The 19,022-nt window shown below is 34.6% G+C and overlaps 1 protein-coding gene across 5 annotated transcripts; it reads right to left on the minus strand.

The window, feature by feature from the left end:
* Positions 1 to 228: 228 nt before the first annotated feature.
* On the minus strand, positions 229 to 18,605 carry LOC148586243 (MADS-box protein SVP-like). 5 transcript variants are annotated; one of them, XM_088515246.1, is made up of 10 exons: positions 18,221 to 18,605; positions 18,022 to 18,045; positions 17,670 to 17,881; positions 5,145 to 5,214; positions 2,582 to 2,643; positions 2,396 to 2,495; positions 2,258 to 2,299; positions 1,226 to 1,264; positions 1,018 to 1,151; positions 229 to 713 (listed from the first exon to the last, which is right to left on the minus strand). In XM_088515246.1, the coding sequence occupies exons 3-10, from the start codon at positions 17,849 to 17,851 to the stop codon at positions 683 to 685; spliced, it is 660 nt and encodes a 219-aa protein (XP_088371372.1). In that variant the 5' UTR covers positions 17,852 to 17,881; positions 18,022 to 18,045; positions 18,221 to 18,605; the 3' UTR covers positions 229 to 682. The 5 variants fall into 5 exon arrangements, with proteins under 5 accessions (XP_088371372.1, XP_088371373.1, XP_088371371.1 ...); XM_088515247.1 differs by having other exon boundaries at positions 18,022 to 18,048; positions 18,218 to 18,605; XM_088515245.1 differs by lacking the exon at positions 18,022 to 18,045 and having other exon boundaries at positions 18,221 to 18,604.
* Between the last annotated feature and the right edge of the window lie 417 nt (positions 18,606 to 19,022).

The raw sequence follows: 19,022 nt of genomic DNA on the forward strand, positions 1-19,022 counted from the left end.
TAAACTTTAGAGAGATAACTTCAAAACGTGTGAAAGTTTAAAAAGGTTGGAAAGGAAACCAAACATAACCTTAATCATATATAAAATTTAATATTCTTAAAGGGATATTGAGCGTTTCCTGAAGAATGGGAAGATTTATATTTTAAGATATCAAAAGATATAGAAGTGGAAAGACTACCCTTGTTTGCTTTACAATAGCATATAATCTATGAATAAACTATAATCAACTTGGTAAAACATTTTTATGATTGACATTAACTAATCGATACAATTTATCAATAGGAAAATGAATATAACATGTGATCTTTTCCTTAATGGGCCATTTCGGAACAAACCTTTCAGCCCATTTATTGTCATTCTGCATTATGTCTGGAATCCATATCCTTTCCTTTCCTTTGTAGAATCCCATTTATTTTTCCAATGCTTTTGATAGTCAATTGTTAAATTGAGAAAGAGTAATTCTATTTAGTAGATTCTTGTATAATTACTATACACTTGGATCACGTGCAGTCAAAATCAGCCATTTGATTATCACTCGATTTATTTATTTATTTTCACAAGTGCCGATTCATTGGCTGATTTTTTGTCACGTCATCTAACTATATGGCAGTTATACAAGACCGAATCTACTAAATAGTATTACCCATAAAGAAAATGTGTCCCATGTACTCTTTACCTTCTTTTATCTTTCAAAATCAGTAGGGAAAGGTAACCTGCAAGACACAAAAAAATATACCAAGATAATTATAGTTTCTCTTCGATATCAACATGCTACATATGTCTTAGCATTTTGTCTCCAACCAAAGCTTTTAGAATATATTAACTAAATAGTTAAACCCTAGGACAGATCCATTTGTTTGGTCAAGTCGTTGAATCGAAACTTAAAACTATATGCTCTAACTACTAAAATTTAAATTAAGGTATCCCTGGATTGAAATCTTAATACTCTTAACTACATATTATAACCAGAAAACCAGAAAAACAAAGTTAATTATTGTTGTAATGTTGCAAACTTACCCCAACTTGAGAGAAGTGTTGTTGTTGTCTTGGTCTTGAGGGGGAGCAGCTGAGCTGCAAATATTGGTGATTGACTCAGATGACTGACCTTGTTCAATTGCATGTGTTTTAATGTTAAACTGTTTCTCCATCTGCTGAAACAGGCATTTTCCATCAATTGAGAAAGTAGGGAAACAAAGAAAAAAATAGAAAAATTCAAGCCTGATACCTGTTTTAGTTGCTGGTTATCCTGCATCAGTTGGGATACCTGCATATTAAAAAATGAGAGAGAGAGAAAGAGGGAGATATTAAAGAATAAGAAGAAATACAAATAGACAGTTGCTCCTCACAAGAGAACAAAACCAACAACATAGAAATCCAAAGAGCAAAATATTTTTGGAAATACCCAGGACATAAAAATGCTTATGTTAATTAGTGAGTCTAGGTGCCTTGAAACATTTATGGTTCTTCTAGAAAATAACCTCAAATTCCTCTTGTTTTCCAAATGATCAGATTAACGCTAACAACCAATGTAAGACTAATTGTAAGTGTTAGGAAGATTGATACCTTGAGGAGTCTTTTTGTGAGCCCATAATATAGCATGTTGAGACACCACACAACTCAAAAGCTTAAGCCTATGAGTTTAGGCCCAACAATGCTATATTAACTACTCACACTTCTTACATATATCTTTCCAATGTGAGACTTTATCCTTTTTTATACTTACACGTTATACTCAACAGTAAGACCCCTAAGTGATTTGAAAATGGGTTTAAGATAGCATATGGTGCTGGATTTATGGCCAAAATGATTTCACTAAAGGTTCTATGGTGGTTGTTAGCTTTGTGAGAGTCCATTCCCAATGCTTGAGCAAGCCACTGCACATACAAAGACCTTGGGAAAAGGAAGGCAAATTTCTTTGATTTTAATTTATAAACTTGCATCAACCTATTCATTTCTAGTTATCAAATACTTTGCTCTAAAATTAAGTAATTGTGTGCAACTACTAGTTAGAATATAAATTAAATGATTAAATTCATCTTTTCCTATCAAGTTTAAGTTTTGGGATAGTTAGTAATTTAAAATGGTATTATAGTAGAGGTCCTGAACTCGAATCCTGTCTTTTTCATTTACCTCGCATTTCAATTAAATATTTTATGTATTCACAAATATCAGTATGAAAATGCTTTCCATTAAGTATCTTCCTAAATTATATATAATAATTGCATGAAATGCATGTCTTATGAAATTAGCACATGACCTTCCGCTCAAGGGCACTCATCTCTTCTCGAAATCTTTCATCCTGAAACACATAAAAGCTTCTCATGTTAAGATACAGTACAAAAATCTCATCCCTTCATTATAATGCCAGCAAAGAGAGACAACAAAGAGAGACAACCTTTGCTTTTAAAACGCGACTCAAGCCTTCCTCGAGAAGTTCCTCTAGTTTCTTTAGTTCTTCCATATTCAATCCTTGGAGCTCTTCTCCCTTCAACTGCCTGTAATTAGTTGTAATCATTTTGTACATTAATTAATTTTGAGTATAACAACTTGATATAGAAATGTCGTTATAAGTACATAATACCTCAGTTCACGAGTCTTCTGCATGATTTCATTGCTCAACGAGGTGCAGGCACTGTTGTCAAGCTGAAAAGGGCACAAAGAGGTTCCATTAATGAAGATTTTCAGTATTATATTATATAACAATGGATTTTGTGCCTTTCCTTGGAAATATTTAAGGATGTTGTAACTTTTAAGGTTATCATTCTGGGATTGCTACAAGTAGTTTGTTGTCAGACTTATTCCAGAAAATGCATCTAGCTTTTCATATTATGGTATAATTTTCTTTTATATGTAAAGTTTCAAAAAATTACATGAAAATTTCAGATTACGGTTTAGTAAATACTTCTGAATCATGTTTCCTTATGATGACACTACTTCGGTACCTGCATTTACATTTACATAGAAATTAAGGAAATAAGAATGAAAAACATTGGAAATAAGGTAAACCCATAAGTTTAGCGGTATAAATGAATTGTGTTGTGGATAATGTGTTTGTAGTTACATTTAGAGTAACCAGATAGAGAAGGTGTGGGATTTTGTTTTTGTTTTTGTTTTGGATAAATAAGAATTTATTGAAAAGAGAGCCCAATAACAATTTAATATGTCAACTAAAAATGCCATATAGAATAGAGATGAAAACAGCATCTCTTTCAACCATGCTAACCCCCATCAATCACTTTTCCATTGTGAAACTATGGCCTGAGCTCACCAGCCAATGGAGGTATTTTGATTTCCGGTCATACATAAGAACTTGGTGTTTTTAGCTCACAAGTTGATTCTCTATTGGAGGCTGTAAAGGAGGGGTTTTACACCATATCTGGATTGAAGATTGACAAGTAACCCCTAAAAAATAAGATGGCCTAAAGGATAAAAGTCAGAGAGTGCCTATACAAGCAAACGCCTACAACCGCAAACATGTGCAAACAAAACTAAAATATTACATCAGAAAACTCCAAGACCCAACTAGAAAGATATTAACGGGAAAATCTCAGACACCCTTAAAGGAATTAATGGTAGATCTAACCTAAAACATAATCTCCAAGACAATGCACCTAGACTCCCTATTTCTCCTCTGAATCGATACTCTTGCATTTCTCTCACGTCAAATAGCATACATTGTAGCAACCATCATTATTGTCAGGTTTTTGAAATTGGCTTCGTTCAGAGTACGCAATCTTACATGTTATTTATTTCATCACCTATAGTTTTGGTTTGAAAATGTCATGTGTTGGAGTAGGACCTACCTCATCAGATATAAGACCTTTGGAGAGATGAGGTGCCCTCGAGACTATTGTTCCTGTGCTTAGGTCAAGTTTTTGAAGCTGAGAGGCTTAGTCCATAAGAAAATTAAATTTGAGGGGGATCGGGTTTTGTGAACGAAGTCTTGCTAATGGTAAGTTTTTGGTTTGGAGTGCATAATTAAGAGAGTATTCGACCATAGGTCTTAGGGTGGAACTACATAAGATCATTTGAATGAGCAAAATGATTCCTAAAACATTTGATAGTTCTTTGGTTTGCTATGTGGAAGAGGCTAGTTGCCCAGTTAACTAAGTGTCCTTGTTCTTTCCATGCCCATTCTCTCAATGATTTTGGCACATCTCTTGTGAACAATGTAATCTCCAAAGGGCCAATAGGTGCCAAGAGGATACTTCTCAGTGGATGGTAAGTAATTGCAAGAAAACGTCTCTTTTAGACCTAATTGCCAAGTTGATGCTAGAGGTTGTGATGTACCCGTTTGGGCCGTTCTAGCATGAAAGAAACTACCATGACCTAGGGAAACACTTCTATGTTATCCTTCCAAAAATGTCAGTCAAGTTACGAATGGAGCTCTCCAACATTTCCTATAAAGTTTAATCTTACGTAGCAGCACATATATATCTAATACTTTTAAAATCCACCCACTAATTTGGAACTTTCTATGATGTCACAATTTCCTTCACTTAAATCTTTAGTGTTTTTGTGAGGGCCTACTTCACGTTGCAACCCAACCCCATATGGTGTTTTGCTATTTCAGCCTAATACCATTTGTCACAACCCTTAAAGCGCTAGCTCATTACTACTCCAAAAGAGCTAGTCAAAGTTACATTTCGAGCTTAATGAAATCATTTATAAAGTTGAGTCTTACCTAGTAAAGAACTACATAATATGAAAATTGTATTTATGCAACACCTTTACAATCACTCACCTAATGTGGAACTAACTTTCCGGAGTGTCACAGTTTTCAAAGTTACTATGAATGAAATGCCTGTACTTTTTTTTTTAAAAAAAATAAACATCATGAAAATAAAATAATGGTAGGATCAATGGTTAAATTACAAAAAGTTAGGATCTTTTTTGGCAAATCCATCAGTCTTATAAATATGTTTTCCAATATGCATTTTGGGTTAGAATTAGAAATAATCCCTTGCCTTTTATTCTTTGTTTTTTTTTTTTCCTATTAATTCAATCTTTATTCATCCAAAAAACGATAAAAAGAGTTCGAAATCTTTGCTCCTTCAAACTATTTATTCATTTATCTAGGGAAACATTAAGAAGTATTCATTCCCTCCAAGCTAACATTAAAAAAGGGACATTATATATCTAACCTGCAGCTCCAAAGATGGTTGGTCGAGATTCTTTGAATGCATATTTTGTCGTCCAATTACCTGTTGCATACTTCAAACAACAAACGAATAGCGATTCAATTCCTAAGAATAAAATGCAAAGCATGTGTGCAGTTGAGTTTCTGTAGAACATTTATGCACCCTTAAACTATTTATACTGATTGATAAAGATGATACGTTGACTTTACGTAACATGACTTTGGTTTTAGATATGGTGCTAATGAATTAAAATGTTGTTTACAAACCATAGAACACACTGCAGCAGTAAGATGTGATAATAGTTTTCCATGAAAGTTCATCATGAAACCCTAGAAATTTATCGCCATCCCCCTCCCTTGTATGTGTTTCCTTTTTTTTTTTTTTTTTTTTTTTCTTGAAGTGCTTGTATGTGTTTCCTGATCTACCCGTACGATTAATGCTGCTGAATTTTTTACCACTACCTAAATTGATTTTCCCTTTGAAAATGCTAACATCATGTTTAACAACCACAATCGAAGATAAGTTTAGAAGTTCCATAAACAAAGCTATAATAAACAACACATTCATTTATGATGGAAAAGAAAGTTGCAATGGTGTATGTGGCCACAATGGCCAAAATTTACAATATTATTTTCATGATAGTGATTGTGACCATAAAAGGTTTGAATGTTCCTAAACATAAGAAACTTTACCATCTTAGCAAGGCTAACACAAACTTTTCCTTTTCTGTTTCTCAATGTGTGACCAGTTTTTTTTTTTTTTTTTTTTTTTTTTTTTTTCACTTGTGATGGTTGTTACAGTGCTGACATCCTGGGTTACCCTTTTTATTATTTTCTTGACTTAAACCAATGTAATAGATGAGGTACCATCTCCCATCTGCTAGTTTTGAGTATTATGTGCATGTTAGGGCGAGAAATGCCCAAAGAGGCTACAAAGAGGAGATTAATGTACAAAACGCTTAAGCTAATTAATGGGTTTGAGTCTACTTATTTATATTAACTATTCACTTCTTTTTTTCTTTTTTCTTTTTTTTTCTTTTTCTCAATGTGAGACTCAATTGTAGCTCGCCAAATGCAACTTTGGTCCAAGAGCTAGCCACACTCGTTACCCAAGGCATACAATATGCTTCGAAGACCTAAGCATTCATTTCAACCGGAAGTTGAACCATGGCTTTAATTTGATACCCATTTTTTAGGAAGAAAATCGCTTAGAGAGTCCACCAAGAACACATTTAAATACATGTTTGAACACTACTCAAACCCAAAAACTTAAGTTAATTGGTTTAGGTCTATTTATGTATATTAACTACTCTGTTTATTTTTTCCTCGATCAATGTGAGAATCAAACTAATGATTTTAGTTCATTTAAGGTATCTTATCCTCAAAAGGCTAAACAACATTTTGTCTTTCCCCCATCAGATGTGCTAGCAAAGTCATGTTCAAACATTCATACAAAATGCTCGTTGATAATTTTCTATAGGAGATCCTATATTGTCCACCTCTTCAATAATCCCATTCCAGAGTGTTTAGTTATGTGCTCTCCTCATAGATACACGCTTCATCCAAATACTAGAGTCAAGTCTCTAAAGTATCAAAAAAATTTATCTTCGAGAAAGGGATTGGTCCATTGTTAGCTTGGGTCTAACCTTGGGGGAGAGAAAACCATTCAACTACAGTCCAACCAAGGAGGAAATGGCCTATCCCTAAGATGCTTCAAATTAATTAAAAATGCAAACCAAGAAAAAGTTGTATTGTATAAGAAAGTGTACATGCTGAGAGATAAAGCTTGCAATGAAAATTAATTATAGTGAAATGATCCTAGTGAATTGATTAAAGTGAAACTTATAAAGAAATGATCCTAGTGAATTGATCCAATACCGTCAAGATGCGGTTACATACAAAGGCTATTTGAGAGCCTTATCAGCAACGTCATCAGATGGGTGTCTTGACATGATCTTCAAAGTGGTACTCTAAGGAGTCTCGTGAGCAAGCCGTCTTGACAAGATGTGTTTAGGTGGACTCTAGAGAGTGTTTTCAGCTATATCATCGGAAAGGCGTCCTTCTGAGAGTTGTTTCAATGAACTTCTGAAGCGGTTCGTCAGCTAGGTTGTTAGCAAGGTCGTCCTAACGTCGTTAAGTTACCTACATGATTTTATTTGTGCCAATAGAGTTCTTTGCTTTGTGAGCCTTAAATATTTATTCTCTCTTGGAGTTTCTGTGAACCAAACCAAACACAAATAACAAACCTTTAGCCATCGGAGTTCCGGTAGATGAGATTAAGTACAGAATTATTTGAAAGTTCTCGAACAGCTATTTTTGTAGAATTGAAAATGGGTTAGTTGTCTAGTACAAATGGTATGAGGAGCCCAATCGTGATGATGAAGATCCTAAGGGAAGACCCTTGCCATCCAACCTAGAGGGAGAGTACGTAGAAGACGGGTTTCCTCCCATGTTTGGCGGCCTCTACCCGGAGGAAGATGATCCCCTGGAAGAGGAAGAACCCATGGATGGCATCGCAGAGGGAGAGCGCCATAGAGTTTCAATTTGATTTAAGTTCGTACTTTTATGTTTTACATTTTATGTCAGCTCCCGTTCAGCCTTAAGTTCCGACCGGATAAGCGCCATAGAGTTTCAATTTGATTTAAGTTCGTACTTTTATTAGGTTTAGGGTTTGGGGGCCTATATATACATGTTTTATAGACCCTAGAACGGAGTTGTTGTTTATGATTGAGTTTTGTTCAATAAAAGGCCTCAGAGTTGAGCGTTCTTCTATTTTCCTTCAAAACCTAGAAAGTATCTAACGTTTTAGAGAAGATTTCATAGATCCTTTGATAGAATCAAGATCTAGAAATACCTATCCGTTCTTTATTGTTGTTATTCGCTGTAGCCCATTAAGTCACGCTGCATCAAAATGTATAAAATTCAATTGCAAAAGTTTTCTAGTGACAAACTAACTTGTTTAATAAATTCTTAGAAACCTCAAGGTGATAAATGTGGTTTGGCTTTTAGTTTGGTTACTTCCACTTCAAAAACCCCATTTGTCACTAAAGCTAAGATTACTTTTGTACCCTCTACTTGTGTGAAAACTAAAGGAAAGGGAGTTCATGATTTTGCTGGGTGTAAGTCTGAAGGTATACACCCTTCTAAGAAACAACCTTATCAAGGGTTTCTTTTAAGATTTATAATTGGTCTATTTGGTCCTCCAACAAGTGTCTTTGTTATTTGTGGTTTGGTAGATTTGTACTTAGGATTTGGGCAAAAAAATGTTCAAGAAAATCAAGTACATAAAGCTTTGTTCATAGGATCGTCCACTGATCTCTGGATGAAATGGGTTGAGAGAAAGCCTCGTCTGTTGATGTCTAGACGATGCCCAGAAAAAATGTTTCGTCTGCTAGCATGTTCTCTCATGTCCAAACAACTTGGAGAAACATAAGGTTTCGTCTGAAGGGGCCTTTGCACATGTCCACACGAATATGAGAAACAAAAACTCTTATCCGCTGAGACATTTGCTAGTGTCTAAACATCTCATTAACCTGTACAGATGCCGCCACAAAAAAACCTAAACTAACTTTAAGTTTTAGGGTTGATTTTCACAAGTCTACTAAAGGACTTTAAAGGAACGATTTTCAGAGAGCTAAGCAAAGATAAGCAAGGATGATATTGAGTTTTTTCATACACTAAGAGTGATAATAGCTTAAAAGAGCACATTTTCTTTAATTAAAAGTGCATTATAATAGTTGGTTTGATCTAATTTCTTGCATTTTATAAGTTAATTTTGAAATACTGCCTAATCATTAATCTTGAGCTAAATGATAGACTAATGCAAGAAATTGTCTTTCGTAGGAATTGTCATAATTTCAAAACAAAATAAATAAAGAAAAAAACAAAGACAAGCAAGGAGTGAAATCAAGGGGCAAAACGCAGTAGATCGAGCAAAAAATCATTTGTGTTGTAGCAGTTAGTGGCCGAGGCAATGAAAAAAAATTGAAAATGAAACAAAGCTGCGTCCATCGTGTAGAAGGAAACCAGCTAAGGAACCAGACACAAAAAACAAAAAGTGAAGAATCGCGAGAATCACCACTAAATACAGAGAGAGAAATCTAGGTCGAAAACTTGAGGTTGTAGGCTAGGGGTCAAGCATTGTGTATATATATATGATTGGCAAATCCTCTAGCTAGGGCTAGGGGTCAAGCCTAGTATTTTTATTACATTTTCATTGTGTGCCAAGAGCTTTTTTTAGTATGAGCCAAGTGGTTTTACCTTTCATGTGTTATTCAAAGGGTTTTCACTTTCTCAACAACAATTTGGTGTGTTAATGTGTGAATGCTTTATGGTTTCATAAGTGTTTGATAATTGAATTTTATTCTACTGCATACTTTTGTCCTGGGTCTAAATTCTTTTTTTTTAATTGGTATCAAAGCGAGGTACAATCAGTTTAGATTAAACTTTTTGATTGTGATCCCTTACCTTGTTAGTATCTCCCTACTTTGACGAAAACAATTAAGCTTATTGGAAGGCTCACATGAGAGCCTTCCTTAAATCTTTGGACGAGCATGTCTGGACAACCACAAGTGTTAGGGCGCTAAACAAATGAACCCAGAAAAATTTTCAAACTGACAATGCAGGCCGTGAGTAGTAGACAAAGGAGAAAAAATTGCATTTTTTTTTTAATTTAAAAACCTTTGTCACCTTAGTTTGAAAATTTTTCTGGATTTATTTGTTTGGCTCTCTAGCACTTCTCCTGGACAACCATTAAGAAAGGTTGGAAACGGCAAAAAATGCCACTGGAACCCAAAGATGAGCTTAATGAGTATAATTAGAATGAAAAAGTCCTAATTGATATTTTCATGGATGTGTCTACTAAGGGATTCAAGTGAATTTCTCGTAATGAGATTGCCAAAGAAGTTTGGGAAATCCTAGAGGATACCCGCGAAGGTACCTCGGTTGTAAAGAATTCCAAATTTCAGATGTTGACATCTAAGTTTGAGGAGATTAAAATAAATGATGATGAGCCATTCAACGAGTTTTATGCTTGTTTGAATGATATCCTCAACCTAAGTTTTAATCTTAAGGAGAAGATCCCTCACAACAAGATTTTAGGAAAAACTTGAGGGCACTAATAAGAAGTTTAGGAAATTCCTCAGATTTTAGAAAGGGACTAACAAGAACCCCTCTTTGATGACATTGTGCATTCAAGTATGATATTTTCAGTATTATTCATTGTGCTTAAACATGTTGCATTAGTCATATCATTTGCATCAAACATACCTAATCTTGACCTAGCTAGGTAGTGTCTAGCTAGTCCACATGCTTGCACTGTCATGATTAGTGCATCTCCTTATGCTTGGGTGATTAACTATTGGTTTAAACTATTTGTGTGTTGGTTGCTTGTGTTTTCAATAAAATTAATGGTCGAGTCTTCAAGAATGCGTGAAAGAAAAGTTCAGGCAGACCCTAGTAGTTGAGAGGGGAGTTAAGGTGGCTGATCTAGAGGAACCTCATTTTTCTTTCATTTTAGACATCTTTAAGGATAGGGTTTGGCTGTAACTTTTCAACCAGTTAATTTTTGTCGTGAGATAAGGCGGTTATGAGGTTTTTACTAAGAGTACATTAATATACATAGTTGAACACAACTCTAGCCCAAAAGCCCAAGCTAATGGGCTAAGGTCCACTTAGGTATATTAACTACTCTTTTCTTTTATATTTTTTTAATGTGGAACTCAACATTTACAAGTGCACTCACAACAATTTTTACCTTAAAATTGTTTGTAATTTCTATATGAACATCGATTAAATAAGCATGACCACTCCCTCTTTTGTGACCTCTATCTTAGGCATCAAAATCAAAGCTCCCATACCACTTGAGCCTAAGAGTATTTCTAGGAGCTTTCCTTTTATTTTTCTAAAATTTGAGAAACTAAACTACTTTTTGCTTCTTTATTTAAATACACTTCAAAATAGTTTTCCTTTAATTTTTTTCTATATCATTAACATATTATTTTTCACTTTTACTTTTTTTTCATTTTTTTTTCTCTTCTCTCTCTCTCTCTCTCTCTCTCTCTTATCGTCTAGTCTTCTGCAAGCTCCCACCTCTCCATCGGAAAACTCAATAAAATCAAACAAACCAATCAACAAGTTCTGCAAGCTCCCACCTCTCATTATCAGCTTTAATGACTTTCTTGTTCTTTTTTTTTTTTTCTCCTACTTAGGCATTTTCTTGCATACTTCCAATTTACTAAGGTTACGTCCTACGCTTTTTGATAAATACTTCATTACTTATCAAAACCAAATTCCTATCCAAATCCCAAATCCCAAATGAAGTAGGTGTTTGTTCCTCCCCAGGGTCCTTCATGGCCAAACCATAGCCTTACTTGGTAAACAACAAGCCCTTTTCAATGCATTGTTCATGATTGGTGAGAAAAAAAAAAGAGTGTAATAATTAGTATATATAGAAAAGTGAAAAAGTTGTATTAAAAAGTGGAATAGTTTTGTTTTGTAGTGATTTTTTTATTTAAATAGAAATAAAAAATAAATGATGTCATATAAAAAGTGAATTTTTAGATGTTAATTTTTTTGAAAAATGAGATGAATAGTGTGGCGGTGTTTGGTGTTGTTTGCCAAACACCACCCATGTCTCTCATTTTCTCTTAGGGGACATGTCTAACCCTATGAGACTCTTTGTCAAGATCATTATGATCATTATGACCAATCTGTGTCACATCCATAGGCACATTTTTTATGAGGACTGATGAGTCTCTTCCTCAATTGTAAACAAACTTTGTTGGTGCCAATGACCGAATTATCCAGATAAAGATGGATGTCAAACCAGTTTTGCACAAGGATGCCCCAAAACCACTTGAGTTTTCCCTTTGTCATTTGTGACAAAAAGGAGAGTGTGGATAGTGAGATATAGGGGGAGAGTTGCTTGGATATAGAGGGACATAAAATATTTTTGATGATTTGTTATTTTGCTACAGATTAACACATTTTTGTGTAGTTCAAAACTATTTGTTGTTGAGATGTTTATGTAATTTGAAAACAATCTGTTGATGCTACATGGATGTATTTTTTTGGGTTTAATCTTGAAAATTCTTAAACATCTATGTAAAGTGAATGGATTCAATGATTTAGATATTACATTATTTAATAATTTATTCATTTAGAAATATGAGTAATTATTTTGAATCTACAAATCTCAATGCTTGTGACGTGTTTGTTCATGGTTTCAGAAGACCGGTTCAAACTTCAAATTTTCAACTTAGCTTAGTTTTGTGGTTTAGTAGGCGGGCTTAGGTTATGTTTTGAGTTTGAAATTTGTTCTATATATTTTGTTCTCTATTTTATCACCAAATTGCCAAAGGAGGAGTTTGTTAAGTTTTTAATGTTGGCATATTAAGTGCTCAAAACATTAATTGTAAGTTCTTTAGTCTTAGGGTTTTGGTTGTCTTCAAAGTGTCGTGCATTTATGAAGAGCAAAACCAGTTAGCAAACTCATCAGCCATGGCATCCTGGCACTCACTTGTGAAGGCTACCCAAGAGCCTCACCAGCAACGTCATCAAATGAGCGTCTTGATGTGGTCTTCAAAGTGGTACCCTAGGAGCCTCATTTGCTAAGGTGTCAGTAAGCCATCCTAACGAGATGATTATTGAACCATAGAGAGCTTTGTTAGCTAAGGCGCTAGCAAGTCGTCCTAACGAGATGTGTTCATGTGGACTTTTAGAGAGTATTGTCAGCTAGGTCGTTAGCAAGGCATCCCGACGAGAGCTATTTCAATGGACTTCTAGAGAGGTTCGTCAACTAGGTGGTTAGCGACTTGTCCTAATGAGACATGTTTAAAAGGACTCCCGGCAGTTTCATTAACTAGCATGTCGGCAAGGTCGTCCCAATGTTGTCAATATTAAATAGTAAAACCCTAAAGTTGACGACTTCATTATGTGTCTTGACACCACTGTGTTACCTGCATGATTTTAGGGATTCGCTAGATGTGAAACACTCGAATTTTACCTTTGCCTATATAAGGACTATTAAACATGACTTCCAAGAGAGTTCTTTGTCTTGTGAGCCTTGAATCTTGATTCTTTCTTTAACACAAATTACAAACCTTCAGTCACTGGAGTTCCGGCATAAGAGATCAAGTAGAAGAATTGTCTAGTGGTTCTGAAAGTGCTATTGTGATAGAGGGCACGTGAGTCACTTGTGTACTACAAAGGTGTGCAAACTACAAAGGTTTTGTAAGTGTGAACTTGTAATCTCTTATTCTTCTATAGTGGATTGATTTCTTAAGTTTTGTTACCCATAAATTATTCAAAAATTGTTTATTGAATGTGTTCGATTTTGATTATTATTCGATTAATTGTTCACCATATTATTTGTAAGTAATAATAATTTATGTGTAATACTTATTCACTCCCCCTCTAGGTGTTGTTTCGGGTCAAAACGTGTATTTCATAAACAAATCACATTGATAAGAAATCTTGCTATGCTCATTTTGAAATCAAAAGACAATTATATTATTTCACAACTATGTGACCCTATTTAAGCATGCAAAGACCACCTCAACTGATATAGCAGTGTCGAAGCGGTTAGAAGTCAAGCTTTGACAACCTCGTTCAAATGGCTCTCAAGTCCATTCCAATTGATCTCAAACTGTGCATCTCATTTCAACGTACCTAATTCCCGTTCAAATGAAATTTGGAAAAACTAGATGAAAGCTAGGGTGTTTTTCCATGCATTTTTATTTGTTTTTAAGAGTTATTTTGGTCGTGTTACCTTACTTACAAACAGTTATTACATTAATTGAGTTCTTTTAGGGATTCATAATTTTTGTTTTTTGATACTTACTATTTTATTGGTTTTATTAGAATTGGCTATCTTATGATATGTAAGTATTTTATTTTCACTGTTTTTCCTAAGAGTTTTAGGAGTAAGAGATCGCTCAAAACTTATTTACTAGGGAATCGTACTTAGATAATTGCTAGTTAATTAATTTCGGAGGCGTTACATGGATTGTGGGAAACCCCAACCCCACGGAGATAGTTGTGGAGCTAAGGGACCCCCACAATCCACCCTATCCCATGCTAGGCTGGGTCATAAGAGATCCCCACCCATGCAACCACCTGCGTGGGTCGAAGGGCAATCATCAAAGTCCCCCCACCCAATCCCTTAGAAAGGAAAAGAACCTTCAAGATGAACTATCGTTCCCAATCCTATTCGTCGACTGTGTCGTGGTTAACGTGGCAAAGAACCTAGCCCGAGTCATGGTTGATGTGGCAAAGCCCATAGGGATATATTCAACAACCCATCGTTGATCATGGTGAAATTTTTGCTGCTATTGCACGTTTAGAAACCATAAGAATGATCATTTCTCTTGCAACTCAAAATAAATTAAGGATTTATCAAATGGATTGACAATCCGCTTTCTTGAATGGAATTCTTGAGGAGAAATTTATGTTGAATCACCTATAGGTTATGTCATCAAGAGGCATGAGGAGAAAGTCTTGAAATTAAAAAATGTGTATTATGGCTTAAAACAAGCACCAAGGGCATGGAATAGTTGAATTGATAAGGTGCGTGAATATGCTCTCATGAATATGCTCTCTATGCTAAGGTGCGTGAGAATGAAAATATTTAGATTGTTTGGTTGTATGTAGATGGCTTGATTTTTATAGGCAACAAACCAAACATGTTTGAAGATTTCAAGAAAACAACAACTCAAGAATTTGAAATGATTGAAAATGGACTCATGTCCAATTATCTTGGAATTGATATAAAGCAAATTGAGGAGGGAATTTTTATTTGTCAAGGAGGCTTTTCAAGGAAAATTCTCACAAGGTTCAGTATGGACAATTGTAAATCTGTTAGCACTCTGATAGAATGTGGAATCAAATTGTCAAAGCATGAAGAAGCAACAAAGGTGGATTCAACAATTTTCAGGAGTTTAGTTTGAAGCTTAAGATACTTGACATGCACAAGACAGGGTATTATCTACGGAGTTGGGCTTGTTAGTCATTATATGGAGTCACCTAGCATGACACATTTCAATCAGGCTAAAAGAATTCTTGGTTATATCAAAAGTACAATTGATTTTGGCCTACTTTATTCATCTTCTAATGAATTCAAACTTGTGCATTTAATTTATAGTGATTGGGTTGGAGATGTGGATGATAGAAATAGCACTTTATATCAAAAGTACAATTGATTTTGGCCTACTTTATTCATCTTCTAATGAATTCAAACTTGTGCATTAAATTTATAGTGATTGGGTTGGAGATGTGGATGATAGAAATAGCACTACCGGATTTGTCTTCTACTTCGAAAGTTCGGCATTTACTTGGATTTCTAAAAAACAAACAATTGTGACACTCTACATTTGGAACCGAACATGTTGCCGCTACATCATGTGCATGTTTGTCATGCAATTTGGTTGAGCAAATTGTTGAAAGAACTACATATGCCACAAGAGGATGGTACGGAAATCTTTCTTGATAACAAGTCAGCGTTTGATTGGCCAAAAATCCAATATTTCATGATCAAAGTAAACACATTGACACAAGATATCATTTTCTTAGAGAATGTATTGTCAAGAAGGAGGTAAAACTCAAGTTTGTGAAGACTTAGGATCAAGTTGCGGACATTTTCACTAAGCCTCTCAAGGATGATACTTTTAGCAAGCGCTACGAACGTTACTTGGACTCACTAGAAATTATGTTTAAAGGGGGTATTGAATACTACACTCAATTCCAATAATATCATATTCTTGTAAGTTAAGTGTCTTGAAGAGTTTGTGTGTTTTGGTTTTTCAAGCATGTAGGAGTTACATGAGATTTATTTTGCATGTGGGAGCTACGTGAGAGTTATATGCATGGAGTCACATAGGATTGATTCTATATGTGGGAGTTACTTATGTCTTGTTTGGGAGAGAAATTTATTTCATGAACTTGCATATTTGGTTGTCCGGATAGCATATTCAGTCTCCTAGAGCAGAAAAGCTAATCTCCCTCACAATTTGAGCTATATTGTTTACTGCTTCCAATCGTAGTAGTGCTTTCCCTTATATCTATGCATATCATCACAGTAGGAAAATCCTACCCCAATTGAATGGCATCATCACTCTATCTAAAGAACAAAAAAAAATTCCTTCAACTCTAATTGAATGCCCGCACACTAACTGAAGAGGAATCAAGCTGCATTTGTCACCCATATTGAAGGAAAATATAGAGAGCTATATTCAGAAAGGGGATGTTCATGCACTGGAATTTGCCTAATTAAATTGCTAACACTTTGCTTTGTGTTGTGTTAAAGTTGATCCCAACTTAGAGTACATAGAATTGTGTGATCTGTTGAAGTAGGGGCGGGGAATCAAGCCAAACATATTTCCTGTTGGCTATAGTATTAAATAGAGCTTAACATTATCTATACATATGAGTTCAAACACCCCAAAAATCACAGATTTTTGGAATGGCTGAAACGTTGAAAATTGGTGAACTAAGACAACTTTGATTCCTTTATTCAACTTGATCAAAATGACTTGCTTACATTGGTATTTATGTATAGACTATAAAGAATCTTTCTAGCTCACTCATTTACATCACTCAAAAAATTGCATTATAAATTCCAAGTCTATAGATTTTATTAGTTTGTATAATAAGAATACTACCGAGTTGATATTAACATGTGGAAAAGGATTAAACCTGAAGAAGAAACTAATTACAATGTACTTTAATTCCACTTCTAAATCAAATGATATCAACAAGACAAGACAATTTTGTGGCTTCATGATAACAAATTAATTGTCTTCTAAATCAAATGATATAATCCCAAAATACGTATGTTAATTCCTAAATTAATTAGTGCATCATATCATTCATGTGCTTAATTAATTTGCACTTCTATATCAACTGTTTTAAACCAAAAAGTACGTTCCTAAATTAGTGCACCATATCGTTCATTTGGGTATACGCTATATTTTATGAAGACATCCTTAAAGGAATGCTGCCAACATATTTTATTGTTGGAGGACAATAAAAGTACAAAACCACAAAGCTCGTTAGGAATGAAAGGAAACATTGAAACTCCTAATTAAAGCTAAATTTACAATAAGTAAACGCAAGTACTACAAAATAAGTAGCAGCGACATATTAAACCCATCAAGGTGATATTAACTTCTCTTTTTTCTGGAGTAAACTTGAAAATTGTGCTTTGCAGAAAGGAAAAGACTCCGTAGTACTTCTTCTTCTTCTTTTTTTTTTTTTTTTTTTTCTTCTTCTTTATTTGATGTATCCTGGTACATTTTTTCAGTCACTCTTTAGGTTTGCTCATTCTTCTATTGTTTAATTTGGGTCTTTGTTTTGAGCTTTTGGATTTCTCATATTCCCTCTCTCGCTCTCAAGAAATGATAAAACTATTGGAGAATGCATGAATAAAACGATCTGAAGGTATAGATAGACAGCGACATATACTTTACTATAAGTAGAAAAACTATATGTTTCTCTAATTAGAAAGATGCGAGAGAGAGAGAGAGAGAGAAACCTTGAGCTGGCGTAGTGAAAGAGCTTTCCAGTAGAAGAAAAGACAATGAGAGCAATTTCAGCATCGCAGAGAGTTGAGAGCTCCATAGCCTTCTTAAACAGCCCCCTCCTCCTCTTAGAGAAAGTCACCTGCCTTGCCGTTGTGTTGTCAATCTTTTTGATCTGGATTTTCCTCCTCGTCATTTTTGAGAGAAACTAAAAAATGATCCGACCCTTTACATAAAACCCATCAAAATTATCAGCCCCAACTAGTAATTCTAGGAAGAGAAATCAAAACTTTACTCGTACAAATTAAAAGAGGAATAAATATGCTTCACAAATGTTTTAATCCAAGAATCAGGTCAAACCAGTACCTCAGAGACAGCAAATTCAAACTCCTATACATGAAAAATATAGAAAGTCAACTGAAAACCAGTTTTTTTCACAAAGAGAAAGAGTATATATATATAAAGAAGAAAGTTCTTTCAACCTACACTTGCTCTCTCCAAAAAAAAAAAAAAAAAAAAAAAAAAGGAAGGAAAAATATGAAACATAAGCTGAAATTTAACCTACCCTTCAGACAACAATCGACTAATCTTGCAGATCTTCCACCAGTCTTCTAGTGATTAGTAAGCATTCTATATATGGAAAATGTGGAGAGAGAGAGAGGGAGAGAGAGAAAGAGAGAGAGTGGTATGTAGAGAGTAAGAACAAAGGAAAAAAAGAAAGATGGGGAATTTTCCAAATTAGGCCAACAATCTCTAACCAACCAACCCTAGTTTGCAGAAACACTGTGGGGGTGAAGAAGGAGATCGAAGAATCATTGATGAACCCTACTGTTCTAGCTTCACTGCCTTCTTTCCTTTCTTGTCGTTTGAAGGGCTGTTGACATCCCACACTTGCCACAAAAAGCTTTAAGATAGGGAGAGAGAGAGAGAGAGAGAGAGAGAGAGAAAAAAGAGAAAAGAGAATGAATGAGATACTTTTTTTTTTATTATTATTAATATAAGCATCTAAATAAAGAAAATTCATGTTCCTTTTTTGGTCAAGCAGAGGGGTAGTCAGGTCATCTGCAATTTCAAATTAAGTTTGGGGATGCATTCATTGTGGTTGTGGACCAGTGGCTCAGATTAAAAAAGGAGTGCATGGTTTTTATTGTTTTTTTATATGTTGAGGTTCTTTCCGTACAGATTGCCACGCTGCATCGTTGGACAGAAATTATGACATCTCTGTACCCTCGTACCCGTCACGTCACCACAACTCTGTTTATGCATTTTCAATAATAATAATAATAATAATAATAATAATGGGTATAGAAAAGTAAAAAAATTATATTAAATTTAAAAAAAAAAAAAATTTTATAATAATTTTTTTT

Source organism: Corylus avellana, chromosome 4 (assembly GCF_965113065.1).
Source record: "Corylus avellana chromosome 4, dhCorAvel1.hap1.2, whole genome shotgun sequence".
Classification (NCBI taxonomy): Eukaryota; Viridiplantae; Streptophyta; class Magnoliopsida; order Fagales; family Betulaceae; genus Corylus; species Corylus avellana.

Bases quoted from the DNA above. Each gene is read 5' to 3' on its own strand.
- LOC148586243 (XM_088515246.1), bottom strand. From the start codon at position 17,851: ATGACGAGGAGGAAAATCCAGATCAAAAAGATTGACAACACAACGGCA. The intron at 5,215-17,669 runs GTTTCTCTCTCT...TGTTGTTTGAAG, and splicing joins TTTCACTACGCCAGCTCAAG to TATGCAACAGGTAATTGGAC. The intron at 714-1,017 runs GTAAGTTTGCAA...TGTGTCTTGCAG, and splicing joins AACACTTCTCTCAAGTTGGG to GTTACCTTTCCCTACTGATT.